General features: G+C 34.3%; 1 protein-coding gene across 1 annotated transcript in view; it reads left to right on the forward strand.

The window, feature by feature from the left end:
• The window catches only part of LOC128986959 (gamma-tubulin complex component 6), a 37,470-nt gene extending 17,223 nt beyond the window's left edge, over positions 1-20,247 (forward strand). Inside the window, exons 7-14 of the mRNA XM_054407594.1 lie at positions 5,774-5,932; positions 7,511-7,791; positions 8,624-8,846; positions 10,207-10,417; positions 11,144-11,336; positions 11,677-13,138; positions 14,844-15,016; positions 19,421-20,247. Coding sequence (XP_054263569.1) covers positions 5,774-5,932; positions 7,511-7,791; positions 8,624-8,846; positions 10,207-10,417; positions 11,144-11,336; positions 11,677-13,138; positions 14,844-15,016; positions 19,421-19,724 — 3,006 coding nt within the window. The 3' untranslated portion in view covers positions 19,725-20,247. The remainder of the gene's footprint in view (positions 1-5,773; positions 5,933-7,510; positions 7,792-8,623; positions 8,847-10,206; positions 10,418-11,143; positions 11,337-11,676; positions 13,139-14,843; positions 15,017-19,420) is intronic.
• The last annotated feature ends 638 nt before the right edge of the window (positions 20,248-20,885 follow it).

Genomic DNA, 20,885 nt, shown 5'->3' on the forward strand with positions numbered 1-20,885 from the left:
CTGAAGAAGTAGGTAGTGATATTGATGTAAATTATCAGCCAGATTCCTAGCTATGGTTAGGCTATGCATTCTTAGCTAAACACTATGTACCGAAATCTGTTTTTTGCCCATAACTTATTTATTTGTATATCTACTTATATTATTATATTTTTGGAATCCTCATAAAATTCTGAACGAAATGGCTATTTCAAAATATTTGTAGACCTATAAATTATAACAATTTATTGAGCGCAAACATAATTTTTTTTCATTTATTTTATAATTTTTGAGAAATGTTAACCCCACAAAAATTGTTGAACATTTTTTTTGTAATGTTTTATATGTTACATTAAAGCCCATAATTTTCCAAACAAAATGATATATAAAACAGTATACTTTACATTGTTTTTAAGTCTCTAAGATACATTTTAATAAAACCCTGCGATTGCGAAATAAATGGGCGAACATTAAGACCAAAACTAGAGACACTTGGAGGGTTAAAAAATGTAAATCCTCTCAATTTTCTATCAGAGTTGCCGTATCAGTGCTTCCTTCAGTTTATTTCTGGACAATATAAAATAGGTTTACGTACCTTATGTCGTCAATCCTAATGCAGTCTCTCACAACGTGAACAGCAAGGTACTTAAACCTATTTTATATTATCTTGAATCAATCCTGGAGGCAATGCTGAATAGCCTGCCATCAGAAAACATGTGTGTTTGCTTACAATTTTGTACATTTTGAATTGTTTTAATTTTCAGAGAAATAAAAACATAGTGCATACAGTTTTTAAGAGTCATGGGAGGTACTTTTGCGGATAAGTTAATCTAAATACTCTATTGTTTTTTAATTTATCTGCTAAATTTATTTTTTAAATTTTAGAAAGTATGGAACAAGGTTGTGGTGTTGTTCAGCAAGACAATTGTGTAGTAAGCCATAAATAAACAATGTCCATAATAAATAAATAATAAACAATGTCCATAATAAATAAATAAATACAACAATAAATAAAAAAGCCATAAATAAATAAACCATAAATAAATACATCCTGAAAAATGTAATCATTCATTGACAACTCTTATTCCACCCACACACACATTGAATGCAGATCTCCTGATTACCTTTCAAAATATTTTGAAGTAAATCTAATACATACCTCTGAGGATCAAGTACCACCTAGATGGTTGCCTCGTTGAGAAAAGATCGTTACTCTTAAAATATTGCAACATAATTTGCCAAATGGATCCATTGGAGACAAAATTTGTACAATTACCAGCAGAAGAAATATTGTTGCTGGCAACTGGAAAAGAAACCTCTGAAAGAGTAATGTATTTCATTGCTGTTATTTTGCAGAGAGAAAAAATGATAAAACAAACAAAATCTATCAGAAGACTAATTGTTAGAAGAATTAATGAGTGAAAGGAGGAGAGGTATGATGAGCTTATAAATGAGGCCATCCGATGCGATAGATCTTTAAAGAACAAATGTAAAAAACTTTACATATGAACAAAAACAGTTTATAGAAACTTATTTCAACAGACTTGTTCAATGTGGACAAATAAAAGATGCATCAAGATTAGTAAACTAAAATATGGTAGGAGGAATCCTTGATCCTGAAGATTATATCGAATTAAAAAGAATACCAGGTGTTTTCCAGACCTGGTATGCAGATACTCATCTGGTCAAGGATCCCTTATACAATGGTCAACCTTAGTCAAAAAAACCAAACTAATTTGGAACCTTGATTTTGAAATTCCCAAAAATATTTTGAAACAAATGGAGAGAATGGAAGTTGTTCATAGCAGTAAGTTTGTAGGAGGTTTATTGCCTGTGAGGAAGATAAGACAAAATTTGCAACAGAAAAGACAAATGCTTTGTAAATACATGGATTTTCAACACAGTGTGTTGAAAATCTTGCTGAGATTGCTGAGGAACACACTCAATCAGCCCATACTGTTGATACAAAATCATTACAAGCTGAATGGACCTTTTTCAGAGAGTAGTAAAGCGGCCTACACACTACACGTGCATGGCACGGCACGTTGTTGCCAACACACTTGATCTTCAGGGTAGCCTGCAACGTGCCAAACTACATTGTCTGTTTGTACAAATTAAATGCAGAACACAAACTTATGGCATGTTTTAAGGACATACTTAATTTATTGTAAAAAATAGAAATAGACAGCACTAAACCACCTTAGGTTAGTCCAGACATTGCATCTCTACCGTACAGATATACGCCAGCAGGGCACATGGTTCACAGGACTGTAGTGGAGGATGTGTGCTCTATAGTATAATATATTGTATAGAGATCCATGACTGCGTCTCGGCTCATGCATCACATACGGCGCGTGTTCCATTGTGTTATAATATTGACTAGAGGACCCATGCTGCTCCGCAGCGTTAAAATAAATATAATATCCATGAAATAATCAAATTTATGATTTTTCATTTAGTCATCTTAATCACTTAAATAAAAGCCGATAATTCACTGAAAGTTCTTAGACCAAAATATATAGGATTATATAATAATTATAACTGGTGAAATACATCTTAAATTGATGTAAAAATTTGAAAATTAATCAAATAGTTTTTTAGTCAAGTAATACAGTAGGTAAGTATTCGCCGATGCTTGATGTGAAATTTTTGCGTGCATGACTTCCATTTGAGACCTAAATCATGAAAATTGATCAGGTAGAAGAGCCAAACTAACTTGGAAAAGAGAAACAAAATTTTACTCCCATAAGAAATACATGGGGAGCAAATTTCGTTTACGTATAACCAGAGTTGGATCATAGATAAATTTATGCCGATGCTCGATGGCAAATCTGTGCGAGCATACCTTCAATTTGAGACCTCAATCATGAAAATTGGTCGGGTAGAAGAGCCAATCGAACTCGGCAAAGAAGAACCAAATTTTACTCTCATAAGAAATGCATGGGGAGCAAATTTCGTTTACGTATAAGCAGAGTAGGATTATAGATAAATATATGCCGATGCTTGATGGCAAATCTGTGCGAGCATACCTTCAATTTGAGTCCTCAATCATGAAAATCGATCGGGTAGAAGAGCCAAACGAACCCGGAAAAGAAAAACCAAATTTTTTTAATATATAAGATGGTTCTGCCAAGGACAAAATGACGTCGATTCACAAATAAGAAAGAACTATTATAGAGTCAAACCCTGTCAAAAATTGTTGAGCTACCAGCACGTGGCATGGGACCGCCTACACACTAGCACGTCAGAACAGCGTGCTTTGGCACGGCACACAAAAAATCAAACTCGTTTTGATTTCCACCGTGCCATGCCAATGCACGCCGTGCTTGCACTGTGTTCACCACACACTGGCACGTTTCGTCTGTTTTTGGCACGACATGCTTGCACGGCGTGCAATGCACGTGTAGAGTGTGGGCCGCTTAAAAGTTGAACCAGAAATGTTCAGTCCAATCCAGCACACTATTAGAACATCACTTTTCCTCCATCTGTTTGGATTACAAGAAGGCCTATGTAAAGAAGAGCATGAATTACTACATCTAACAGTAAAAAGAGGAGGAATAGGGATGGCTGGTAGTGCAATCGAAACACATACATGAAACTTCAAAAAGAGGGTGAGAAGTTCCATTACAATCTCTTGCACTAAAAAAATCTTTTGAGTTCAGAAGAATGAAGATACTTAAAAAAATCATTAAAGATCCATGGAGAACAAAAGAAAACTGGAGAAAACAAATAATTAAATAAAATTTAAAATGTTTTTCACGACAAAGGAAAATGTAATGCTACGAAACGCTGACCCTAAATCAAAATATGGCAGCTGATTATCTTGTATACCATTGAAGAAATTAAATTTAGGCATGTCACCGCAAGACTTAGGGATTCCCTGGCACTTAGATATGGTTGGACGCCAATCCACTTACCAACCAAATGTGATGGCTGTGGAAAAGTCTTTAATATAGACCATGCCCTTATATGTCCTGTAGGTGGCCTAATTATAAAATGGCACAACAAAATTAGAGATGCTCTAGGAAACGTTATGGAACAGGCATGGGGAAATTGTATAAAAGAGCCCCTTATAGCAGAGAATGGAAATGCAAATGGGCCTGCAATTAAAGCTGACTTGGCATGTAGAGGGGTATGGGAGACACAGAGGGGAGCATTATTTGATATTCGTGTCATAGACACCGATGCTCCCTCATATGTCTCCAAACCTCATGACAATGTCATAAAAAATTCAGAAGAAGAAAAGAAAGTATATGTCAGTCTGTGATAGCCGGAATGCCTCTTTCACTCCCCTGATAACATAAGTCTGCGGAATCCTATGCAACAATTTTCAAACACTAGCTGAGAGGTTGTCGGAAAAATGGGGTAAGCCTTACAGTCTGGTAGTTAATTGGATTAGAGTGAGATTGACTTGCTCAATTTTAAGGGCAACGAGCATGTGCTTGAGAAGGTCTAGAAAAAATTGAGATCTGCTCGAGAATTTGAAGATTGGAGCAGACATTCAACATATATATTTGAAAGAATCAAAATTTTTAGTTATATTTGTAAATTTAGATTTATTTATCTTGTAATTATTATTAAAAATTTTAAATTGATTTGTTTAATGCTTTAAGTGATTACATATTTTTAACTCCTACAAATTTGACTCATTAAACATTACACTTTTTTTGATAAATCTTGACTGTGCCTAATAACACTTTTGTTTAGGTGGTCTTTTGATTTATCTTCTTGTCCTGTCTCTTCCTTTCCCATGTTTACTTAAATAACTTGAAGACTAGAGATGTTGGAAAGGCTCTAAGCCAGTATTTTTTTATTGTTTCTAAGAAGAAATAAGGAGGATAACATCTAGCTTTAAAAAGTATAGGTAGGCCACAGAACATACAGAAGATACGTACAGAACACATAACATTTCGTCCACTGGGAACACTTGACTACCATAGACATAGAACATACAGAAGGTACGTACAGAACACACAACATTTCGTCCATTGAAGAACACTTGACTACCATAGACATAGAACATACAGAAGGTACGTACAGAACACACAACATTTCGTCCACTGGGAACACTTGACTACCATAGACATAGAACATACAGAAGATACGTACAGAACACATAACATTTCGTCCACTGGGAACACTTGACTACCATAGACATAGAACATACAGAAGATACGTACAGAACACATAACATTTCGTCCACTGGGAACACTTGACTACCATAGACATAGAACATACAGAAGATACGTACAGAACACACAATATTTCGTCCACTGGGGAACACTTGACTACCATAGACATAGAACATACAGAAGATACGTACAGAACACACAACATTTCGTCCACTGGGGAACACTTGACTACCATAGACATAGAACATACAGAAGATAAGTACAGAACACACAACATTTCGTCCACTGGGAACACTTGACTACCATAGACATAGAACATACAGAAGATACGTACAGAACACACAGCATTTCGTCCACTGGGGAACACTTGACTACCATAGACATAGAACATACAGAACACACAACATTTCGTCCACTGAAGAACACTTGACTATTTTGTGTTCTGTGTGTCTTCTCCTTCTGTATGTTCTATGGCCTACATGTACTTCAAAAAGTTTAAGCTTGCTGCTATCCTCTTTATAATACAATTGTAGACTAGAGATAGTATTTAAAAATAAAATATCAACTGTACAGTCATGTATTTTGAAATCAATAAAGTTATTTTCACACCTAACAAGTTAAAATATTTAAAAAAATCTAGGCTAATCAAACTTTTCTTTTTCCAGGATAGAAAATCATTTGTTTTACAAAAGGGGTTGTGTTTGAAAGAATTAATCCCAGATACATTGGAAGAATATTGTGAGGATTTTATTGAATGCGGAAATAATTTCAGACAGCTCAGTAAAGTCACTGAATTATCAAGAAAGTATGGTCTGGTTTTTCAGGTAATAGCAATACACACATTATTTAGGTAGCTTCGTATGACTGAATAAATATCATCCATGGCTTAAGAATATAAAACAAACTATACTGAGAGAATATAAATACCATATACTGTTTTGATTCAGTCCCACAAATGCGAGCTATTTAATACATAAAACTGCTAAAAGTGTTTAAGATGTCATTTCTTTAGGGACAGAACCAAGTAAATCCTTGAAAAAGCTTGCAATGATATAATTTCATTGTGGAGTGGTGTTTAAGCAATTATGGATATAGCCCTGATATAGTTTTCATCAAAGGTAGTAAGAAAGTAGCTTTAACAAGTTTAGGGGCGGAAAAATGATTGGGCCTAGGGGCGCCAAAATGCTAAATCCGGCCCTGTTTACATTATTTTGTTAGTTGCAATTTTTGGGATACTACATTTTTTTGTAGTAAGGGCCTCATTTTGAATTTTAGCACTGGAATCTGCATAACATAAGGCTGCCTCTGAAAATAAACGGTAGACAAACAGTGGAAGTTGACGAGATGGGTGGTTTCTTTGTTAGTTAAAACTCAAATCATGTAGTTTTGCTACTATTTAGATTTTACTAGCCCTTAATGTGTTTTTCTGCCCAAAATGGTTTTATACGAAATTGGATTTAATGAAATCATGAATAATGATTAGGCATAATTTCAAATTACATCTATAATAATTAAATACACAAAATGAAATGTATAATTGCAAATTGCAACACTAGTTTTATTCACTATTAATTTGTTTAGGGAAGTAGCTATTACCGTAGGTCTCATGGTAAGACTTAGGCCCGGGACCGATTTACTTTTTCATTTTGATGTCCCCAGAGGCCAAAAATACCATTCGTTCAAATTTTTATATATGTATATATATATATATATATATATAGGTATATATATAGATTTATATATATATGTGTCCGTGAACACGATAACTTGAGTAATTTTTATCCGATTTTGATGAAATTTGGTTTGAAGGTGTAAGGCGGGATAAACTTGAATGAGTTCGCGATCCAGCATGATCGGGCCATGGGAAAAGGATTTTATGGGGTAAAAATTGGTTTTTCTCACTTTTGACCCTCAAAACACAAAATTTTCCAATTTTTCTCTAAACCTTCTTAAAGAGCTTAAAAAAACAAACAATTCAGTATATCAAAGTGTTTTTGTACGGTTATTGGTTACGGAGAAAACTAAAAAAAATTTAAATTTAAAATTCCCATGTTATTCTTATGGAGAATATTGTAAAATGTTGTAGTTTGCTTGTTTATGGGTATCTTTTGATCAAACTTGGCAAATATATTCATTTTATACTAAGCAATAATTATTTTACTTAAAACACACACTTTATTAGTTTCCTTGTAGCAGCAAACCTAGGTACTCGTTAAACCTAATGCTATTTAAATAGATCAATTGAAAATCAATTCAGCCAAATGGAAATTCGCTTAGACAGCAGGTTTGCTGCGGCGGGGGTATATTGGTTAGCTGTTGTTTTTTTTATGCTGGTTGTTAACATTTAATTTGTTCATAAAAATACTACATCAGCACAACCCTGCTGCTTTGCTACTGTACAGGTACTATGCAACAACATAAGACAGTACCTACGTTGCTACCGAGGAGTCGTTTTGGAAATGACAACTTCACAAAGTCTACTGGAGACTCGTGATTGGCTACACCGACTCTCCTCTCAGATGCAATTCTTGATAAGTCTTTGTCCCCTTAAGAAGGCTAAAGAGGAGAAGAAGACTAAGGATATTCTCGTTTACTTATGTGACAAAATGCCAGTTCTTTACAGACAGGATCTTTCCTTTGTTTACCACTACATCCTACAATCATGCTTTACCGTCTATTTTACGTAAGTGTCATCATTTTATTTTTCTATTTATTAATTGTTAAGGTACAAACAAATAGTTGTTAATCACTAAATTTTTGTTTTTAGGAAAAAGCATTTATCTTGGATTTAAGAATTAGGCCCCTATGTAGGATGGAGAGGACACAACTAACTCACCTAAGGAAATGTTGCAGACGAGTCACAGAACAAATAAATTATATAATATCAACTGCTGAAGAGACCTCTGAAAGAGGCGAAATATCAGGTATTTTGTGTGTATAATCTATTTGTTCTGTGACTCATCTGCAACATTTCCTCATGTGAGTTAGCTGTATCCTCTCCAGCCTACATAGTTCTTTAATTCAAGTTTTTCATTGTTTCATAAATAAACAATAAAGTAAAAAAAATATGTTTATTTTTGCAATATTAGCGGTATTTCTATAGGTTTTGTTTTAATAAAAGAATAATATAACTATTAAGAAGAATACTAGATCCCTCCATCATATTAGATGAAAAAAACACTTTTTAAAATTTCGTTCTAAGCTTAAATTATATTTCACATAAATTATATTCCTGGCAGCCACATTATTGAAATAGGCTGCGCTTTGTATGAGAAATGTCAGTTGCCAGTACAATCTACTCCAGTAGAAAGTGTGCACCAATATATTACTGGATTTTGGTAAAGATGGTTTTAGGTCATGGTTTTAAGGATTTACTTACTTAATAATCACTAAAGCTACTTTATTCAGTTAAATACTCTACTTTTTTACTCTAATAATTGTTTTACTGTGTAAAATGTTGTTTGACAGTCAAATTAAATTATTGATGTTGAATTAAAGTATCTTCATTGTTTTAGGTTTTTGAGCAAGTGGATATTTGAAGGGGTGTCTGATAGCTTGTGGAGCGATGAGTTCTTTATCAGGAGTAACCCTCTTACCGAAGACATGTACAACAGAACATTCTGGTCTAAGGGGTTTGTTCTAGATCATGAATTAGTACCCAACTGTCTGAAAGGGCTGGAGACTAAATTGTTGCTTTGTGGAAAATCTATGGCTCTGTTAAAACTTTGTGCAATTGAAGTAAGTAGAGACAATTTCCTAAATCTTAAATATTATTTGTTTAATTTTCAACAGTTAGTTAATAGAGGCAATTTTGGGTAAATTCCTTTTCCCTAACTTGTTGTGGTACTAACAAGTTTGACAAATTGTTAAAGTTATTGCTGTAATTAATTTTGTTATCAGTTGATACTACTTAAAACGGCTGTTGTTAAAGATAATCCTCCTTCATAATATCCTATACTCTAAAACACGCGCATGCACTGGCAAACTTTTATTTCTGTCCGAGGACTTTTGATTTGTTGTTGTTGAATATGGGGTATTTGGCCACGAGAAATCGATTTGGAGTTGGTCACAATGTGGGGAAAAATTCGGTTTCTGTCCTACAGCCCTTGAAATTGCCCATGTTATCGTCAATACCTTTTTGTAGCGGCAGTTAAAAAATCAGCTGTTACAGGTTATTTTTTTTGTCCCTTGATTTTATGTGTTAACAAAAATAACTGCATTGGTCAGTTTGGACTAAACATTTTAAAGAATAGTTTTATTTAGTTAGTTTATATTAGTTACAGATTAGTGTTGAAGATTTTCAAGGTTAATTTTCAAGATTAAAAATGAAATGCGGAATACTTCCAAAGCAAAAATATTTACAAAATTTGCTAGGGAGAGAAGCTACAATCGATCATCAAGAAACAAATTTTACCACTTCGTTTACAACCAAACCAGAACCATACAAATTTTACACATGTACTTATAATACTTTTCTTCAATTTAACCAATATAGTGCGATTAAATACATATAACACAACTTTATCAATTCTAGTAGTGAGTAAGCACTAACAACTATAGTAACTAGAATCATGCAATTGTTACTTTCGTATCTGCTTAGTACTTTTGCTGTAAGAAATTTATTTTTTGCTTTTTGTTCACATTACTATTTTGCATTTGAGAATAATAGACTAGGAGCTAACACGAGAAAACATGATAGGCCTGTGATAGTACATTTTTTAAATTTTAATTTCAGATACAGTAAATCACATTATAAATTATAAGTTTTAGGGTAGGGTACACACTGTGTTCCAAATATTTTAATTTCATTCAATAATTTCTTACATTGCAGCGTAGAAAGATTTTCCTAATTATTTAATTTTGTTTCACTATGTTTAAGACCCAAAATAAGGAAGGATTAATGCTGAGAAGATATAGAAGACATTACCTAAAAAAGAACAGGAGGCTTATAAAATGTTGGTGAATTTAAAGTGCAGTTGGTGATGCTAAACCATGCTTAAACAATAGTGAGAGTTCAAATTACAATGACTCCCCCAACTTTTAGAAATATTGTATGTAGATAGATAATATGATCGCTTATTCTCATTGTTTGTTTCAGGATCCCATCTGTAAGCTAGTGAAAAGACATCGCCCAGAAATAGTTTGCTGCTTTAACAGTGTTGACTTAGCAAAGGTGGAAGAAACATTTGATTCTTACAAAGGAAGCTATAAATCTCACTGCCTACAACTGTATGGTAACACGACACCGGAGTCTCATGACGAACAGTACTATGCAGACCGAATGGCCAAAACTCTTGATGAAATCAAAGGTAATGTTAATTTAATGAGCGCTCTAAAGAGTAAATACCCCTGCCGAATAAGTGTTGTAAGTGTTTTTTGACCATACGTCAATACTATTGGATGAAATAAATAAATTTGCCAAATGTTATCAATATATATCCATAAACATGTAAACTACAACAGTTTTCATTTTCTCCATAAGAATAACATGGGAATTTTAAATTACACTATTTTTGAATGTTCTCCGTGACTGTTAGGCGTACAACAGCGCTTCAATATACTAAATTATTTCTTTTTTTAAGCTCTACAAAACGGTTTAGAAAGAAATTGCAATTTTTTTTGTTTTTAGGGTCAAAAATGGGAAACCTCATTTTTACCTCATAAAACCCCGTTCCCATGGTCCGATTATGCTGGTTCGCGAACTCGTTCGAATAAACGTAGGTTTACACGTTTGTACCAAATTTCATCAAAATCGGATCATTTTTGCTCGAGTTATCACGCTAAACGGACATAAAATATATAACACACATAAATACACGAGTTAACTAACACACACACATATATATATGAATTTGAACGAATAGTGTTTTTGGCCCCTAGGGACCTCAAAACGAAAAATTAAATCAGTCCAGGGTCCAGGTCTTACCATGAGTAATACGGTAATAGCTTATTCCCTATATGGGAAATTCGCTAAAAGATATGAGATTAAAATAACACTAGCTAGAATGTCAATTGTCTGTTTTTGCTCTTACTAGGACGTCAAGAAGAAGAGAGACGTTTAAAGGCTGAGAAAAAACACATTCAATTTAATATTTTGAAGAAAGAAATGGAGGATGCCCAGGCACGTAAAATTGAGGAAAAGAGAATAACAATAGAAAAAGAGAAAAAGCTAATGGAGGAGGCAAAAGAAATTGATGAAATGGATGACTTGAGAAGACAGGAGGAACGGTAAAATGTCGCTCTAGAATTTTTAATTTTAAGTGTTGAGTTATGTGAATACTGAAATGTTGGCTTAGTTTAGATCTGAACCAGAGAGTGCAAGTTTGGTTCAAACTGTGGAGGCTCGGATTCCAGAGTTTGTCCCATGCTTGACATACTTAATCGATAGTACATAGGCTAGTTGTATCTGTTAGTAATACTGGTTTGTAAACATTTATTGTCTAAAATTATTAATAATATCAGGGTAAAACTTCTGCTAACACAAAAATTAATTTAATTTGTACTATTTAACCTGCATATCATTAATGAAAAAGGGAAATTATGTATTTAAATGCTCATATGTTTTTAGGGAGAAAATAATGCAGTACTATAACTCACTATCTGAAGCTGCAGACCGAAGACGAGACAGAGCAGAGTGGAAAATAAAACGAGCTGAGCTCCACCATAAGAGGTGTGCATATTGGAAGAATGAGATGGAATGTTTAGAGAAAAATATCACACTTGAGCAGCACAGAAAAGATACTAAACTTGTACTTTCTGAACAGTCTCTGGAGAAATATTTGAAGACCTACGATATAACACAAGGAAGTGGTGATTATATTCCTGTTGAAGAAACATCCTTGAAAGAAGCGAGTAGTTCTACCTTAGAGTATGAAAAGAAAGAGGATGAGAAAGAGATGGAAGAAGTTGGAGGGGGTGAAAACAACAGAGTAGAACTAGATGACAGTACTAGAGATGGAGGAGGTGACGATAAGAGAGAATGGTTGATAGCACTGGATGTTGCTGAACAGGCAAGGCAGTCTGCTTTGATATTCAAACAAAGAAACATGCATAATGACTATAACATTATAACAGGGGTGGAATCTACATTTGAAAGTAGATTTAAACATAAACATGAAGATACCCAAGAACCTGAAGAAAAAACTACATCTTTGCACTCCTTACCTGAGGATTCTGGGAACTTGTCACAAACACAAATTAGTGACTTAACCAGCAAAATCAATGATGATGAAAGTAATAAGGAGGATAAAGACACACTTGAGGATAAACTTTTGCAGACATCACTGAACCAAATAAGTGACTTTACCAGCGAAAACAATGTTGATGGAAGCAATAAGGACATATTAGAGGATAAATCGTTGATGTCTCCAAAAAATACCTCAGACAAATTTGAAACCTCTGTAAATAAGTCTGTAAAATCCATGAAGCAATCACTTGAGATGTCTTCTCCTTCAGATACTGAATCTCTTGTTCAAGAGATTGACATGACCTCTGTCTATCAAAACGTCCAGAGATCTGTGGTTATACCTTTAATGGCACAACTGGAACTGACTAGTGATGCAATTGTGAGACTGTATAACCAACATAACTTGTTAAGACATATAGAGTGTATTTGGAAGTACTTTTTCTTGCTAGAAGGAGAATTTGCTCGCAATCTCACTAAAAACTTATTCAAAGAAACTCAAAGTTCCCAACATCCTTCGTACTTATTGAATGTAATGAAACTCAATTCAATTCTTCGGTGTGCTGTTGGGAACAACATAGATGAAGAGTATACGGAGAGGTTATCATTTTATGTGAAGGAAGTTCCAACAGTATTTCGAACCCTTGATCCTGGAATGCTCGATTGCCTATCCCTGAGATACAAAACTCATTGGCCCATAAACATCATAATTACTGATGAAATAATTGCAAAGAAGGATCAAATATTCAAACATTTGTTAAAACTTCACCGAATGTCATGGGCGTTGGAAGAAACAATTTACATTATGAAGGATAAGAAATTGTCTTGTAGCGAGGAGTACAGAAAGGTAAATAATTTGAATAAAATTCTAGCTGAAACCAATAAAGCGTTGTCATACTCCTCGCAGTAAAGAAATCAAATTGTTCACCAACTTAACAATTTATACCTAGCGCACAGATTTGCCAAATTCAAAAGACGTTCTCTTGAGAGAGAGAGAGGTCTCTTAATGCCGTTCCAATCCATTACTTTGCTTTTATATACCAGCCTTTTCTAAAGTTTTTGAAAAAACTATTACTGAGCAAATTTATTTTTTCCTTGAAACCTTGAAAGTAATAACATTTTTGTAAAAGAACAATATGGCTTTAGATCAGGACGTAATACAACTCAGGCTCTGTCTGACTTCTTGTGGGAGGTCGGTTGCAGCATTGATAAGTCTCAGAATATTGCTGGAATGTTTTGTGACTTGTCAAAAGCCTTTGACTGTGTTGTACATAAAATTTTATTTTCTAAGCTTAAATTTTACAATTTTTCTCCAATTGCTTTGAAGTTGTTGAAATCCTATCTTACAAATCGCTTTCAAAGAACTATTATTTTTAAAGATAACATCTATAACTTTTCAAAATGGAAAATTAACTATTGTGGTGTACCTCAGGAATCTATATATTGGGACCCTTGTTGTTTTTAATCTATATTAACGACTTGCCTTTTAACATAAACTCAAAGCTTGTTCTATACGCAGATGACACAACAGCTATATTAAAATCAAACAGCCCCAACCATTTACAAAATTTGATAAACCAAACTTTTGAAGATTTAAACAAATGGTTCACAGCAAATGGGCTGAGTCTAAATTGTTCTAAAACTCAAATTATTAGATTCAAAACTACTCATGACAGAGAAACTATTGAATTAAATATTAATTTTCAGGGAGATATTATTAATGAAACGTCATCTACAAAATTTGTAGGCATTCAGGTTAAATACACTTTAAATTGGGATAAATACACATCAGTCCTAGCTAATAAAAACTTAATACAGTCTGTTTTCAAATGTCTGTCCTGCAGCATGTTACTGACCTCAGGACAAGGATGATTGTTTATTACGCTTTGTTTGTGTCGAACATGTTGTATGGAATAGAGTTCTGGGGCAGCTGCTCAAATGCCAAAACCATTTTCAAAATTCAAAAAAAGGTCCTTAGAATTATGACATTTTCAAAACCTAGGCGATCCTGTAAATTATTATTTAGAGAGTTGAAAATATTAACACTTCCGTCAGTTTATATCCTGCAAACATTAATCTTGATTTAAAAAAAATCTTGAATCTTTTATGAATGAAAACCATAACCATAATTATTTAACACAACATCGAAATGATTTGCAACTGCCCATTCATAGACTTACCTCACTTGAAACCCTTCCACAATATCTAGGGAAAAAACTGTGTAATAAACTGCCTGATAATGTTAAATCATTAGAATCTCTTGAAAAATACAAAAAAGAAGTTACCAAATTGCTGCTTAATAAAGGGTATTACAAAGTTAATGATTTTTTAAATTATGTATATTTGACTTCTTAGCATATTGTATAGTTAATTATAGTTTTATGTATTTTAATTGTCCATGACCATTTCACCTGTTTCCCAGCTATGCTGGATCTGTAAAAGTTGTGTGAAAATAAATGATTTGACTTTGACTATATATTTACTTTACTTACTGGGATGATGGAATATCTATTAGTGTATTATTTATTTAATAAACAATTTGTTGTTTCCAGATCCAACTCTACCGCCATATCATGTCACACTTCATCTCAGCTGTCAAACAGTATCTAACAGCTGTAGTTGTTGAGAAAATGTGGTATGAGTTCAAAAATAAGTTCCAAACTGCTACAACTGTAGACATGATGTATGAGCTTTATCAATATTACATCAGAAGTGTCAATTCAAAGTAAGTGAAATCACTTTGTCTTCATAATAAGCACCAACAAATAGAAATAAACATAACTCAACATTTTACCTTCGGTTAAGAAGACCAAGAAAATCAATTAATAACCGTGATTTTAAACAGTCAGTTTTTCTATAAACTTCCATTCCCTATGAGAGCTTGTATCTGGAGTAGCCGTTATTTACTATTGGTTTATCTCATTTAAACAGATTAAAAAGATGTTTCCAAAATATTTTTGTACTTGTCTAAAGTATATTAGATTTACATTCTCAAGTTCTAGAAGGGCAGCTATGTTTTTAGGTCCAGTCCAGGTCTGAATTAGTTATAACATGCCACAGAATTTCTTATCTAGTCCATTGATGAACTTTGTCCCCTCCTTGTTCTATTACCTTTCTTTTTCAAGCGGAGCTCATTGAAAACGTGTGTTATTCAAACTTTTTTATTTTATCACGCAATAACGGCTGAACATGTTAAATTTTAGCTAAGGGTACCTAGGTTATTTTGATAAACAGTGGGAAGGTTTTTTAACAAACAGATTTTAATTTGATAATGCCTAGTATACAATTTAAAAATAACTTCCTAAATGTAAACAAAGAATCATAGCATTTGTATCAGGTCCAAAAGTACATGATCTGCAAGAAACATAGTCTTTCAACAAGCTTTGGACGTCATGTGATTGGTCGTTGTGCAACAGGACACCTATACTCTAAAAAACTTTAGCACCACGTCTAAAGCCACTGCCAGTTGCACGACGTCCAATAACTCGGTGGTGTTGCACGACACCCAGAACTCCTTCGTACGGAGCAATGTTAGGTTAGGTTAATATGCGCTATAGAACGGTAATACAGTACTCAAAGTGTGCATGCGCTCTGAACATCGTGGGACTATTGGACCTCGTGTAACTGGCAGCGGCTTTGGACGTGGTGCAACTGAAATTTTTGTAAGAGTGTCAAGTGCGCTGTTTCACGACGACCAATCTCAAGACATCCAGAGCTTGTAGAAAAACTATGTTTATTGCAGTTACTGTACTTTTGGACATGATGAGATTTGGACATTGTGCAACAGTCAAATATTGTATATTGGATGTCGTGAGACAGCTCAAGAAATATATTTTGGACGTCATTACACTTGGATGTCGTGCAATGCATTCTGATCAAGGAATACACAGAAAGTGTTACTGGGCATTTGGTAACTACCAGTAATTAATACACTCACAATTTTTACTGGTTTTCTTCATGAAATTCAAATTAGAACTTAAAAAATTATTTAAATCAGCTGTTTTAACTACTAGCAAACTATCAAGTCAATATTTATGAAAGCTACCAAAGCTATCGGTGGGGCACACGGGAGGGATTATGGCTAACATATCTTGTAGTGTCAGCGTTCGCCGCTAAGTTGAAAAAATTGAAATTAATTTTATAATTTTTAGCTATAAAATTAATTTTTTAATTATAAAATAAATGTTTGATCATAAAATTAATTTTAAAATTTTTTATTACACAATTAAACTGTCATAACCTAACCTAACCAACCAAACTTGCTGATAATATAAAAAATATCTATATCTATAAAAGAGAACTATGTATGTATATTAGTGATGGGCCGATTCCGATTCTCGATTCCAAAATACTCTCGATTCCGCCGGAATCGAATCGAGCATTCGATTCGAATCTCCGTGGGTTTGGGATCGATTCCAACTGTCTTCGATTCTTTCATAAAATTGGTTAAAATCAGCCACAAACGTCATATAAAGCAACAAAGAAACAAAATAAATTCAGATTGCTAGTAATGATTTGCTTGCAACTCTGAGCAAACAACAAGTTCTGGTCGTATCGTCACTAAGTCAGCGAGACTAGAGCGAGCGTATTGCAAATGAAATAATAGATGCGAACTCAATACAGAGGCTTAGTACAATGAGAAACAGTTAACCGATGGGAATTGGAGATTCGGGCAAACTGGACTGGAGCGAGTAAGCATTGCGTCACAGCTCACAAGACATACAAGGAAAGGATGAGCATCGATTTAGATCAACCAGCGGTACCAAGGCTACTAACCACGAATACTAGAAAAGTAGAAAAATACTGGTATGGATCATAAACATCCATAAACAAATGACATTTTTGGCCCGAAAATAAACATTATTTCACATTGCTTAAATGGAACTGCCAAACCCAAAACATATGTTCAATGCTATTCGTATAGGATTCGGGCCAACGACGTCATTTGTTTATGTTCATGATCCATACCGGTATTTTTCTAGTATTCGTGCTACTAACTGAAGCATTGCATCGGTACAACGATGTTATCAGTAACCGATAACATCGTTGTGAAAAATCGATGTTTTTGGCCTTTGGGACTAAGACATAGATTTTTTTCTTCAATTTTTCGTCTGGTCTCTGTACTCTCCAGTAACGGAAAGCATCGATATCTCAATATACTTGGTCAAAAACATCGATGTGAAAAACAACGAAAATCGATAGAAAAAATCGGTGATGCGAAAACATCGACTATCGATGCTCATCCCTAAACAGAGCCGACTGCTGAGCTACCATTCATTACCAAAGTCTAACAAAACACTTCTATTCGTATTCGTCGGTCCGTCGGTCCCGAAACGTCACTTCACTACTGAACGAGACTAGAGCGATCGTCCTTTCTAATAATGTTTGGGTTTTAATAATTAATTTCTAAAAACCTTTAAAATTATTTTTAAAATCAGTTTTGTTCACGTTGAGTGGTAATTGTAAACTTGTAGGCCTATAAGCTCTAGGCCTATATTTAAAAGTAAAAGTCATTGTTAAAAATGTTTGAAAAAATGTGCTGTAGGTTTAATTTTACGGTTTACGTTCATTCGTTTTCTTTCACTGTTATTGTATTATTATTATTATTATTGTGTTTATCCTCATTAAAATTGTGTGTTTCGTTCTAATAATGTTTGGGTTTTATTTAATAATTAATTTCTAAAAACCTTTTTGTCATCCTGAACCATGGTATTCGGAATCGAACCCGGAATCGAGAATCGAATCCCAAATTTCGGAATCGGAATCGAATAATTTTGGAATCGACCCATCACTAATGTATATATATGTGTATATAGTTAAGTTAAGCGGGGCAAAGCCCGCGGGAGTCGACGATGACGTTTCCGTGACCGCGGGAGTCGACGATGACGTTTCCGTGACCGCAGGAGATGACGATGATATCTGCTCGGCCGCAAAAAATATTCATAATTTTGTCGCGATCGCCGACGACGACGATGACGTTTCCGTGATCGCGGGAGATGACGATGAAGTTTCCGTGACCGTGGGAGATGACGATGACGTTTCCGTGACCGCGGGAGATGACGATGACGTTTCCGTGACCGCGGGAGATGACGATGACGTTTCCATGACCGCGGGAGTTGACGATGATATCTGCTCGACCGCGGGAAATATTCATGATTTTGTCGCGATCGCGGACGACGACGATTACGTTTCCGTGACCGCGGGAGATGATGATGAAGTTTCCGTGACCGCGGGAGATGACGATAAAGTTTCCGTGACCGCGGGAGACGACGATGATGTATACACGGCCGCGGGAAATGTTTATGATTTTGCCTTGATCGCGGACGACGACGATCACGTTTCTGTAACCGCTGCAGTCAATGATGATGTCTAAACGTACGGTACGCAGAAGATTTCATGATAAAAATAACCAAATTTGCTAGTTAGAATTTTTTATTGCTGCATTATTTCTTTACTTGAAAACACCACACTATCATAATACTACTTTATGACAAAGACAAAGGGTTGGTGTAGTATTATTTAGAAAATTTGGTTAGAAAAAGCTATAAAAATAGGTATCGGTATCAAGAATCGAGAATCGATACATTTTGGTATCAACACCCACTAATTGTGGAAAAAACTAGTCTTGAAAAATCTGGAATTAGTCTTGAAAAGTCTGGAATTAGTCTTGAATTTTATAATGGAAATAAACTAGACACCCTGTTTACCATAAAAAAAGTTCTGTTCATAAATAAAATTATAAATGCATCAAATTCTAAGTTAAGAAGTAGTCGCATTCAAAGCAAAATCTTTGGCAAAAAGATCGTGCCCCCGGCTAGTTTCGAACTGGAGACCTCCTGAACACCAGTCCGAAACGCTACCAACTATGCCACGACCGCCTCTGGAAACACGTTGTCTCGTTACAGTAATCGTGTTGCCTCAAGAGAAGACATTAGCCACTATAGATATGACGTCACCACACCTTTAGCCATCGTCCCTCCCGTATGCCCATTCGCCAAAGCTATGGAATAGGTTATTATAAACACATTGTTTTACCACAGACTTAAAATAATTACTGTTTTTGAAGAAACAGTTGTAAAAAGTGCTAATAAATAAACACATGCACTTCTTATCTATTTTCATTTTTCAGGTGTCTGCTAGGGAAAGCACGAGTGCACACTGAGCAGTTGTTCAACAATTTATTCAAAGAAGTCCTCATCTTCTACGAGGCTCTTCGGAGCGGCGAGTGGATTCAAGAAACTTGTAACAACAACTTTCGACATTCAAATTTCTCCCGGCTCAACCATGCTTATGATAACTTCAAGAAAATAGCAGACCATTTAGTGTATTTGTTCAAGAAAATGTCCAACTCATTTCCTAACATTGAGCAATTGGTCACGACTCTAACACTCAATGACTTTTACAAGATGAAAGAAAAGGAACACAATCAGTAGAGTGCAAACTAAGTTTCTAGTCAAGACTAATTTGATTTTGATTTAGTCGATACCCCAATGTAATATTTTTGCAATATAATATAGGATAATATTTGTATCAATAGTTAGAAACCTTTGCTATATTTTGTTACCATTTTTGCTATTTCTAATTCGAAAATTGAGATGTACAGCAATTCTTCTTTTCTAATTGTATTACTTTTAAAAACACTTTGTATATATAAACAGTACCATTCACTTTAAAAGACCTTTTATCAATTTCTTTTAAAAATCGATTTCACATCCTATACGTTTCCAAATCAGTTACAATAAGATTTTCTGTGAGGAAAAGCTTTAGGCTATAACCCCAGCTGGCAACCGATAAATAGTGTAGGTCTGTTAAGGTATATACTTGCCAAGCTAATTAAATGTAAATGATTTCTGTAATAAAAAATGTTTTAGATGTATTTATATTGTAGTTCAGTTTATTAAGTGTGTAATATAACTGTTGATCTCTGTTTTTATCATTACAATTTGAATTTTTAACAAATAATTTGTTTTTGCTTACACCCAATCATTAAGTTTGATGATAGGCTAATTTTTATTTTTTATAAACTATCAATCATTGATATTATTTACTGATTAAGATCAGCCAGGATCATTTACTTAGAGCCCAATGATAAGGAACAGCTGGGTTCAGTTTCGAACCATCAAAAAGCAACTGAATTTTCTCAGGATTGAACTGGCGACCATTTGATTGTTAGGCAAGCCCGAAATAACGATGTTATGCTGTGATCATCAGCAGTCTTCTAATGTATTATTAGGTAAGCAAAGATGTTAGGCTTTACTACTTTTAAACCGGATGTAACATTTTTAACATTAACAAATAACCCAAAATATTTTCAGTACTAAGATTAATATTTGTTTGTGATGTATAAAATTGAGGCATCGGTGCCATAAAATAGCTTGTTAGGAAGTCATTTTGGCGTCGGGTCAGGTAAACTAGGGTTTCAAAATCAATAATTCATGTTTACAACACAGCTAGACACGACTTGAGATTTGCTATGTTAAAAGTTTTTTTTTTTTGTCAAAACAATAGCCTACAGGCCATTTTAATTTTACAATTTAATGGCTTCTTTTCTTGGAGAAATTATACATGTCCACAGCAATGTAATACTGTTGTAA

Source organism: Macrosteles quadrilineatus, unplaced genomic scaffold (assembly GCF_028750875.1).
Source record: "Macrosteles quadrilineatus isolate MER2022 unplaced genomic scaffold, UCM_ALF_1.0 Scaffold_1__1_contigs__length_201487025, whole genome shotgun sequence".
NCBI classification, from domain to species: Eukaryota; Metazoa; Arthropoda; class Insecta; order Hemiptera; family Cicadellidae; genus Macrosteles; species Macrosteles quadrilineatus.